This window comes from Pteropus vampyrus, unplaced genomic scaffold (genome assembly GCF_000151845.1).
Source record: "Pteropus vampyrus isolate Shadow unplaced genomic scaffold, Pvam_2.0 Scaffold185, whole genome shotgun sequence".
In the NCBI taxonomy this organism is placed as follows: domain Eukaryota; kingdom Metazoa; phylum Chordata; class Mammalia; order Chiroptera; family Pteropodidae; genus Pteropus; species Pteropus vampyrus.
This window is the reverse complement of record NW_011888966.1, coordinates 2,299,487-2,310,819: the sequence shown is the minus strand read 5'-3', so window position 1 is coordinate 2,310,819 and position 11,333 is coordinate 2,299,487. Positions and strand designations below refer to the sequence as shown.

The 11,333-nt window shown below is 44.8% G+C and overlaps 1 protein-coding gene across 1 annotated transcript; it reads right to left on the bottom strand.

Moving 5' to 3' along the window:
• Nucleotides 1-1,795: 1,795 nt before the first annotated feature.
• On the bottom strand, nucleotides 1,796-9,552 carry GM2A (GM2 ganglioside activator). Its single transcript, XM_011371236.2, has 4 exons — nucleotides 9,199-9,552; nucleotides 4,667-4,828; nucleotides 2,979-3,161; nucleotides 1,796-2,646 (listed from the first exon to the last, which is right to left on the bottom strand). Exons 1-4 carry the CDS (start codon nucleotides 9,286-9,288, stop codon nucleotides 2,494-2,496), a joined length of 588 nt encoding a protein of 195 aa, XP_011369538.1. The 5' UTR covers nucleotides 9,289-9,552; the 3' UTR covers nucleotides 1,796-2,493.
• Between the last annotated feature and the right edge of the window lie 1,781 nt (nucleotides 9,553-11,333).

The following is an 11,333-nucleotide window of genomic DNA, read 5'->3' as shown; positions in this document are numbered from 1 at the left end:
AGGAATATTAACTCTTGTTCTATGATATATGCTGTAAATATTTTCTTCTTGACAAGCATTTTTAAAATTTAATGTAGTCAAGTATATCAATCTTTAATTACCTCTGGATTTTTTTACTCATGTTTTCTATTAGAATTTGTATGGTTTCATTTTTTTTTTACATTTAGACCCTGCAGCCATTTGGAGTTTATTCTTGCAGACGGTGTGAAGTATGGATCTAATTTAAACTTTTTCCAAATGACTTCCTAGTTGACTCAACACCATTTATTAAAAAGTCTACTTTGCCCTGTGATTTGAGATTCTCACCGGCCTCCCCACTTAAACTTAGAGAAACATTTGACCCGAAAGCATGGTGTAGCATAAAAAGGTTAATGAGCCAGAGATTCCATTCTAAGATGTAAACTGAAAAATGATTGTGAACTAAAAATGACTAGGAGATTTAGGAAGGGAACAAAAATTGGAGAGGTCATGTTGCAACGGAAAAGCAAAGGAGCAAACCCAGGAAGCTGGATGGTGATGAGGCCAAATGGAGCCGAGTACCAAGCGGCTCATGAGGTGTAATAAGAGTCAGTCCCTGGAATTGCCTAGGCTCGTCTGCACCACTGCAGCAAAGCGTTCCAAATCCCAAGATGTGGTCAATGAAAGTATACACAGCCAAGGCAGAGGAGGAATTCTCAGCAAGTTAAAAATAAGTACAGTCATGCTCTGCATACTAATGGACTGTATATATGAAGCATAATGGAGCTGAAATTCCTATTGCTTAGTGACACCGTAGCTGCCATAACATCCTAGTGCCACGCATCACCATAAACATGTATTTTTACTGTACCTTTTCTAAGTTTAGATACACAAATGTTTACCATTGTTACAGTTTCTTACAGTATTCAACACAGTAACATGCTGCACAGGCTTATAGCCTAGGAGCAATAGGCTATCCCACGTAGCCTAGGTGTGTAGTAGGCTGTACCATTCAGGCTTGTGTCAGTGCACTCTGTGATGTTCACACGACGACGAAATCGCCTAACAACACATTTCTCAGAACGTATCCCCGTAAGTGTCACATGACTGTACTGCCATTCTAGGCTTCAAATGAGCCCTGAACTCAGGGCTGGTTCATGGGTCAGTAAGTTGTCATGGATGACAAGACAATGGACAAACCCAGGCACCTGACATGAGTCCATCTCTCTTCACTGAACCCCTGCCCCAGAGCAGCTGCTGGTGGGTCCAACTCTTTAGCATCTGCCACATTCACCCTCAGAATGCTCACAGCTCTGAGAAGCTGCTTCTACCGCCCCCAGCACTAGAAGGGCCTACTCTTTGGGTCTGACATCACGGATTCAGCCCTGTTGGGGAGAAACAGTGCCACAGGAATTGTCTCGAGACTGAAAGGATGAGACATGCATGTTCTTACATTTGAGGTTGCAAATTGGCTACCCTGAGCCAAATTTCCCCACTAACAAGTATGTTTGGCCCCTTCAGCCTGCTCAGTGTTTTAAAAAAATAATTACCTGCCAATATTTAAACATCCTTAGGTTTCATATAAAAGTCTGGATTCTGGCTTCTCTACGGAAAAGAAAATTGAGAATATTTGGCAAACTGGGCCCATAGCATTCTCACACGGGACTAACTGGCTCTACCTTAGACAGCAGCGGCCTTGACAAACAGCATGTGCCCTTTCCAACTCACCCCAGTCCCCAACATCCCTGATTATATCCCCAACTCAAGACTGGTCATTGGCTGCCTTGTATCAATGCATACGTGCTGTTATAAAGAGTAAAAAAAGAAGACACACATGTTCCTTGTCCTCGTCACTCATTTATGTCTCAGGCTGGGCCTCACAGGCACCTGAGTATGTAAACTGTCTTAAACACATAGAGCATTCTTAACTCTCTCTCCCAGTGAAGCCCCCCACCACATGCTCTGCCTCTTTAGGATACACTGTGCCCCACTGTTAATTGGGAAAATCTAAAAGAGCACTAAATTAATCATAGAAGTTAATGGAGAAATAGACTGAGATCAACTACTTCAGGCCCTTCATTCCAAGTTGGGGGTTGGAGTAAAATGAAAGCTGTTAATACTCTGACTTTTAAGTCAGTGACCAAAAAAATTTAATAAGGGAATCATAAAGAGCAAGCCTGGGTCAGTCTGAACTTGGGTTCACAAAAAACATTGGTCCTATTCCTTGACTGTTTGGAAAATGAGTTAAGCTATTAGAGAGAAAGCCACAGGGGTCAGGAGGAAAAGAAAGTGGCCAGCCCGGTCGATGTCCTGGGCTATCAAGAACCACCAAGCTTATCCTCCCTCCGGTTAGGGATGCTTGTCCATGCCTAAAATGCAGGTGACACGAAATGATTTTCGGCGAGGGTAGTGGCATCACTGTGGAAAGGGGCTTGAATGGGGAAAGAGAATCAAAATTTGGCCTTGGCAAATGCAAGACAGAGGAATGAGGATGCCTTCCTCACACCCCTTCATCCTGCTGTAGCTGGTGCCACATTATGTGTCAAGAGAGACTTCGATCTTGAAACAGCCCAGACGTTTCCTGCCACTGCTTAGGATGTTCTGGATGCGGTAGTTCCCGGTACTGAGCCAGCTGGGCAGGTCCAGGTGGGGGAGGGTGATGACACTCTTGGGCAGTGAGTATGCGCCCTGTAGAAAAGCCAGTGGATCACAGGTCAGGGGGAGCCTACTGATGGGGCCCACCTCCCATTCTCCTAAGAGCCATAGGAATTTAGAGATCGTCATGCACTGCAGACCATGGAATGTTATAGCTAAAGGGCACTGGAAGTCACACTGAAGTTCAAGTCTCCCATTTCACAGATGGGTAAACTGAAGCCTCCAAAAGATAAACCCCTCAGCATAGATCTCACCAGTTTACAGACATCCAGATCTGCAGGAGGAAAATGCAAGGATCCTTCTCTCTAAACCTCATGCCATTACTCAAGCCACAGGGATAATGCTCTCCCTCCCTAAGTACTTACTTCTTTGAAGGGACAGTGGCAGGGAAGCCCATAGGTATGCAGGGGCTCTGGGCAGGATGCTCCAGGAGGAGAAAAACTGTCAAATATATTACATATGTCTTCATAGGTACAGCTACCGATTTGTTCCACACACGGGACTTTGACCCAGAAGCCAGCCATTTCCTTCTGCACAGTTAATTCCACCTGATGAGAAAGAGTTTGAAAACATGTAAATTCCAAGGCAAACATACCAGCTCCTCTGCCTCTTTAAAAGATCACCATTTCATTTCAATCACAGAATTTTTAATTGGTTGGGACCTTAGAGATACTCTGATCCAGAAATGACAATATTGTGGTGTGTGCTCCCAAATTGTCCTTTCCTGTGCCAATGGCAGACATTAATTATCAAGTGTGATTTTTTTCGCCTTCTCTGAACCACACAGTCTTAGAATTCTTTAGGTAGTCATCACCCATTGGTTAAAGCTAACACTTGAGTTGAAATGCATTTGTCATCTAACTGCTAACTGGCTAACTATGGCATTGCTTCCTCCATTTCTCCAAAGCAACTACAAAAGGCAAACTTATAAAAGGACCTTTAACCTCATTAGGGATGCCATAGAAGACTGGAAACACATTTTTATAAAATGCTCATTGTCAACAAATATGTGGGAAAAGGCAAATCCATTGTTGCTGGTTAAGAGGATAAACAGGGTTCAAACATCTGGAGGCACTTTAGCAGTATGTATCAAGACCTAAAAAGTCTGTGTCAGAGAACAAGGGAAGTAGAAAAAGATGCATTACAAGAATAATTTCTGCAAAGGTGTTATAATAGCCAAAAAAACAAACAAAAAACTGCCCTGGAAACAAACTCAATGTCCGACAATAGATTGTAAATCATGACAGAGCTACAACATAATATTTCTGTCATTAAAAATGATTAGGTACGCCTATGCCAAATGCCATAGAAAGAGATATGGAACATATTGTATGATATTAAAAAAAAAAAAAAGAAAAAAGAAAAGAAAGTTTAATAGCACATCATAGTATCCTATTAGTATAAATTCATATATATTTACAAATGCAGACAAAAATCTGACAGGATATATAAATAGCTAACAATGACTATTTTGTGAGGAGTTAGATTACAGGAGGACATTTACAAGGAGCACTACTTATTTTCACATATATCCATTAAAAATTAATATCTATGTTACATGAGGGAACATTCCAAACACTAGCCTTTCAAAATGTTCAGTGCTTACCCCTTATCACCAAGTAATGAAATTTATTCGCCGCCCCCACCGACTTCGACCACTTGAGTCTCCTAAAGTTGACTACAGATCACTTGCTAATTGATGTCTGTTTTATAATAAATAATGACACCACCACCAAAACCAAATTGCCTAACCAAAGCTGTCAGACAACAGTGAGCACTGTGCCACCCTGTCCAGGAGGCTGCCACATGTGAGGAAATCAGTCATTTGTGTCCTCAGGAGGAAGCTTTGGGGGCTGACATCACATTCCTTCCAACTCTATGATACTGAGCCCCTATGAACGTGAGTACGAGTCTATAAATCCATGCACTCTTTCCTGCTCTGAGATGCCAGTTCTTCACAGATCCCTGGGCATACATTCCTCAAGGCCCCTGCCAGCTGGCCCATGGCACCTTCCCTCCAAAACCTCACCAATCCCACCCACCCCAGGCTCACCTTCAGAGGAGCATTGAGGGTGACACTCGTCTGGGTCTTGGCACTGACAGTCACTTTTCCAGGATCTACAATGGGGTTAGGTTCCACAGTCAGGCTTTTGATCACCACAGGGTCCTTCCCCTCGTCACAGTTCTCCCAGGAAAAGCTACTGAACCGAAGTGGCTAGGGACAATCATGGCAGCAAGAAAAGAGGAGAAAAGTAAAGTTGACAAAAAAGAAATCTCACAGGTCAGAAGAATCAACAGAACAGGCTACTGACAGTGTGACCTTGGAGGAGGTACCTCACCTTTCTGAGCTTCATCTGTAACTGCACATTTGTAAACCTGGGATAACACTTGTCCTACCCATTTCATAGGCAGGACTAAAGTAAAATACTCGAAGGACATAATCTCTCAAAAGTGTGCTCAACTATAAAGCACAGTATACCAGACCTTGAACTTCAAAACTAACCATATTCACCTCTGGTAGATACCTTCTCTGATCTCCCACCTCCCTGCTCCCCACTCCTCTCCAGCCAGTCTTGGGATCTCCTTAGAGTGAAATTCCTGGAAGATTTCCCTTCAAAGTCCATGTCCAGGACCTTATTCCCATCACACATCCTGTTTCCCCCTCCCCGGTCCAGGGCCAGGGACAATGGGCAACACAAAACACAGTGGAAAACATAACAACATCCAAAACCTCACCCTCAATGGGGTGTGCAACTAACCCAGGAAGGGAATAGGACACACATGAAAAGATCCCAGTGGGCCACTTGTTGATGAACAATCCCAGTGAACGAACTCCCCCAATCCTAACCAGTGCTTTCTTACTCCCATACCACGGCTAATGCCCTGCCCCCACCTGAGTCACCCTCCTCCCCTCTGCTTCCTGAAGCCACTTCTCTCTATCTTGGGCATCCCCAGAGGTCTCCTGATTCCACATGTACACTGACTCCCCACTCCCACAGAACCTTGCTCGTCTACGATCTTTTAAACTTCCTACGCTTTGCAGACTCTGCCTACCTGCTCGCACCTTTTCCAGCCCCCCGAAGGCCACCTCTGAGACACAGCACTCCCACCATCTGCCGGTCCCACCCCCTAAGCTGATCCCCATCGTCTACACACCCATATCCGACTGGGCCAAAAGGGAACACCTAACCCAAGCTGGTTAGGTGACAGATTCTCTCTGACTCTCATCTGGGAATTGAGATGGAGGCAAAATTATTCAGAAGACTTTGGGCTTTGTACTGTCAGTGGGTCATAGTTTTGGGATGAGATGAGAACTCCTGGATCCATAACCTATGACCAAGACAAAGGGACAAGAACTAAGGGGCTCTACTGGTCTCTGGAAAAGAGAACAGATAGAGTCACCTCCCCTCTCCCCACTCCTACTACACAGGCAGTAAAAGGCATGGCTTTGGAATGAGACATAGGATAAATCAAGGCTTTAGTCAACAGACATGGGTTGAAATCACAGCTCGGTCACCATATCATGTGATTATATAGGCCGGTTTCCTCTTTGGAGCCCCAATTTCCACATCTTTTAAGTGAAGGCATTTATACTTTCCTCTCGGGGCTGTTGCAAGGGTGACAGCATGTATGTGAAGGTCATAACACAATGCCAGATCCAAAGCATGAGCTGGCTCACTAAATGACAGCCATTAGACATCCCAGCCTCTACTGCCTGCCACTAGTTCCATGAGATTCCACTGACAAGGCAGTAGAATCAGGAGCTTCTTGGAATGGGTTTCTGTCCCTTGGAATGAAACATCATGCCATGACTAAGAAAGGCAGGACAGAGTCTGATTCATCCCTGTATTCCCCATGGTGCATCCTTCAACATTCATTGTACAAATATTTATGGAGCAATGATCACAGGCTGTGGGCTAAGTGCCGTGTTAATAGTGGTAAACAATGAGAAATGGTCCTGTCCTGTCTTGAGGAGCTTACAGTTTCATGTGAATAAATATTATCCACTCTGATTTCTGAGTGCCACCAGTGCATGCTGACTACCCAAACAATTACAATTGTGAAGGGGAATACGAGGTTGTTTCCTGATGCCTGACTAAAGGCTTCCGTGGCAATGAATTCTGCATCCAGAAAAGGAGGAATGATGGATTACAATGCCCACCAAGGGCCAGGCCTGGCATCAGATACTGGCCATCCCAGCATGCAGGAAGAGGCAACATGGGTCAACATAGGGCAGAGCTCTGGAGGAAGAAATATGGGGTCAAATCAGACCTCAGCCGCTCTTACTAGCTGAGACCATGGCTAAGCAAACCCCTCTTGATTTCAATTTCCTCATCTATCAAATGGGCATAGTTATATCTTGGCGCAGGGCTACTGTGAAAGGGAGAAGTCTGTAAACAGAACGTACAGGTCACAAATCCTCAAGCCCATGAAAACACTGGACTAAAAAACTGTCACAGACCAGAGGAGACTGGGGAGACATGACAACAAATGGAATGCGGTACCTGGATTAGATCTTTAAACAGAAAGAGGTCATTCTTGGAAAAACTAGGAAAATCCAATAATGTCTAGTGTTTCATTAATGGTAATGTCCCAATATTGGTTTTTCAATTTTGACAAGTGCACCGCAGAAAATAAGATGTTAACATTAGGGGAAACTGGGCGAGGAGTATGTGGGATGGCTGCACTAGCAATGCGACTTCGCTGTAAATCTAAAATCATTTCCTCAAAAGAAGTATATTAGGAAAAAAGCACATGGTCTAACTCATAGCACATAGTATGTGCACTATAATAACACTCATTATACATTATCACTGAGTCTGTATACCCAGCACAAGGCTAGACATTCTCCCCTGTTATCCAATGCTTACCACAGCCCAGCATCTGGAGACTGGTTAGTGCTAGAAGAGGAACTGGAACGCACAATTCCGGATGTTCACACACTGACCATCACCCCACAGCCTTCATCTGGCCTGTGATCTCAGGGTCAGGGCTTTAAACCACATGAGCCCAGAGAACATGTGGATCAGAGCAGATAAGGATCGAAAGCGCCACTTGCTGTGTAATCTTGGGTGAGTCTCCTCTGCTCTCCTCCTCTGTGAGCCTGAGTGAGGTGGGTGAACTCTATGATATCTCAAGGCCTCTCCAAAACTGCCAACAAAACTGCCAATCTAACACCCTCTGGAATGGCCTGGAATGGCCACAAATCCACAGCCAAGACATACAGAAGAATGGAGATGTAGGGCAAGCTCCAGCTTTAGCCGAACTCCACCTCATATCCACTTCATAGCAGTCAGACCTGGAGCCAAGAGAAACATTCTCAACCTACGCTCAGGGACAAACTGAATCCTGTAGAAAAAAATAAGGCCAAAGGTCCTTGCTTCTTCATTCAATAGATAAAACAGACTCCTTACCCCTGGGTAGGGTGAGGCTGAGTCCACTGGCTTATATCACTTTAAAATTTTAGAGCTTTACCTTCCATAAGAGCATTTCCTTTCACCCGAAATCCACGAGAAAGGCAGGTTGGCATTATCACATGCATCTTACAGATGAAGGGGCTAAGGTTCAAAGAGCCCAAAGGCCATGCCCATGGATTAGAGACAGAGACAGGATCAGAAGCCAGGCCTCCCAGCTCTCAGTCCTATTCCACTTTCCTCTACACCACACTGTTCCTTGCTCCCAAATATTTCCAAAGTGGTTGGAAGAAGGGGATCTAAGCTGGGCCTCGCTCTTTGCTGCCAGAGATACAAAGTGTCTTGCCTGCAGCTATGCAGCAAAGAGGCAATGGAACTAGGCTTCTCTAGGTCTCATAATGATGGACCTTCCCTCTCCTAAGGGTCTGGAGCTTGAAGTAAATGAGAAATGAAAGGGGCAAGCTTGGAGGTAGGTGCCTCTCCGTGGCTCACAACCAAAAGCGGAGCTTGATCTTTGTCACCAGAGGAACAAGTCTGGATCTTCTGGCTCAGAGGGCCTTTCAAACCCATCCAACCATCAGAATAAGCGGAGCCACAGAGCAGTACATAGAGGGAAGGGATGACTGCCAGGCCTCTTTATGGTGGGGACGGGGTTGACAGGTAAACAGGACTGTGTCTCTGGGCCTGGGAGCAGCGTTTTAGTCTTCCGGTTCCACAAAATTTCATTCAGAGGGCAGAATACATTGAGTGAGGTTAAACATTCCAAAGAAGTCTAGAGCTGAGCAAGCCTTATAGACCACCCTCGCTGTACAGATGAGTGAAGGGATTCAGAATAGGACCCTCCTAGGTTTGCCACTTTTGCATGTTTCATATATACGTAATTAAATTTGCTTATTTTCACTTATTAATCTATCTCATATCAATTTGATTATTAGACCAAGCCACAGAACCTGGAAAGTAAGAGGAAAGCTTCTTCCTCCCCCACATGGGAAACAAACTACTCGAAAGAAAAAGACCCACTCAGAGTCCCACGGTTAGTGACTCTGGAAGGCTCTGCAGCAGAGAACGAATTCTAGACATGGCAATAGCCACTCCCAATATCCCATCCCCACTCATACCACCCCAGCTGGGCCGCAAAGCTGAAAGCAGCATCTAAAAGCGCTACACTCACCTGTTTCTTTAAGACCTTTCCAAAGGCCTCAGAGCCAGCGAAAAGCAAGCCCAGGGCCATCAGGAGGGGAGCCCGCATTAAGGGCATCATTCCAAAAGGTCGGTCTGCGTGAAAATAACCACAAGGTCTGGGGCCTGAGGCAGGCGATGCCTTTAAATGCCTGCGTGCCTTGGTTATGCAAAGCTCTACATTGTTATGCAAAGCTAAGCGCCAAAGCTTCAGATTCGCCTCGCCCCGCCCCGCCAGGATCTGGGATTTCAACAAGGGGGATCAAAACAGATCTTTCCCTATTCCTGTCGGCGTAGGCTCCTCCTTGAGCCCCTCCCACCAGTGTGGGCGTCAAAGCACCACGCTCTGCGGGGCGAAGGCTGAGCCGGAAGAAAAAAGAGGCGGGGCTGAGTGCAGGGGCGGGGCGAAGCTGAGAGCTGCAGACAGAGGCGGGGAGAGAAGGGCGGAGCCGGAGCAAGAGGGAGGGGCGGAGCTGTGGTTTCTGACCTCGCTCTATGATGGTCACTGCCCCAAGGATATTTGTTTTCACACCCAAGTCCTTCTTGACAAAAATGTCACTCTTCCTGTCAATATTATGCGTCCCCATATTTGTGTTACGAATCACTGTCTTTTTAATAATTGTTATCATCATCATGATAGTAACTAACATTTAGTAAGTATTTTAATGCGTGCTATGCTCTGTTAAGCACTTTAAAGGGAATCAATTTTTGCCCTATCTTATCTCTGAGGGAACCTATACACGGTGAAGTTAGCTTTGCCAATGTCACACAACTAGAAAGCGATAGAGCAAGGATTCTGCTTATCAACGCCATAAGACAAGATTTGGTTAAACTACATTTCGTAGTTGAGATTTGTTTTTTCAAGAAGCAAAGGGATATTAGTCCTGCCAAATTACCATTAGATTGTAAACCCCACAAGGGATGGGACTATTCCTTTTGGTCACTGATGTGTACCCAGTGCTTGACACATAACAATCAATCTTTGTTGAGTAAATGAACGTATGAGTAGAATCTGAAACCTACCTAATCATCTTTTAAAAAATTTTTTGAAATTAATTTTAGATTGAAAGAAAAGTTGCGAAAATAGTACTGAGCGATCTCTCAGTTTCTCCCATTGTTAATAGTAAGCTAGAGTATTTTTATAAAATCTAAGAAACTGGCATTGGTACATTACTATTAAGTAAGCTGCAAACTTTACCTGATCTTTTAATATGCTTTTTAAATTGCGCATCTTGCTCCCAATGACATAAGCTCTTCGCTCTCTTATCTAGCACAACCTCTTCATTATACACAAGTGCAATTTGAGGCCCCACTAGGAAGAGGAGTTGCCCAATGTCACAGAGCAGAAGTGAAACTAGAACTTCCTTTTCCTGAGGCTGACCTCACAGTAGTATGAGAGATGTCCAGTGGCTGTGCTTCTTGGTGGATGTGTAGGTGGTGGGTGGGGGGACTGGATGCCAACACTGATAAGCCCTGGAGCCTCATTGGGAAATAGGAAGGAGACTGCACAGCCTCCCCTCCCCGCCTCATTCTTTTTCATCTTTGCACCTGCCAAGGCCCCTCCACCCTATTACCCACTTTCCCCTGACTCCTAAAAACTCCATTCTCTCAGCCTCAGGCACACTCCTTCACACGAGAAGCCAGTGATCTTGGGCAATAAAAGGTTAATGCCTCCTTTACTGTCCAAGCAACCTTGGAGGATCTCTCAATGAGTGGGCACATTCCTTGGAGATTTAAGTATCTGACATCTCCATTTGAAGGGCTTTGGAGGAGATTCTGGAAAGCCACAGATAGTAACTGAAAACCAACACCTAACCAAGATGGAAGTGAGGACAGGACAGTGGCTCCAAGTCAGGCAGAATCAGGTTTACATCCTGTGAGAGCCTGGGGAGGGGCCCAAACATCTCTGGCCTCAATTTCCTCAAATGCAAAACAAGGATTAAAATAATGATAATGATAAACAACTACCTCCCAGTACTAAGCTGTTCATTCATTCGATAAATACTTATAGATTCAATGGTTGTATAAGATAAATTCCTATCCACACCCCTATATCCCACCCCCACCCCCAAAAAGACTAGGGTCTGTTTAAGAAGAGCAGTCAGTAAGTAAAGAAATAAATAAGAT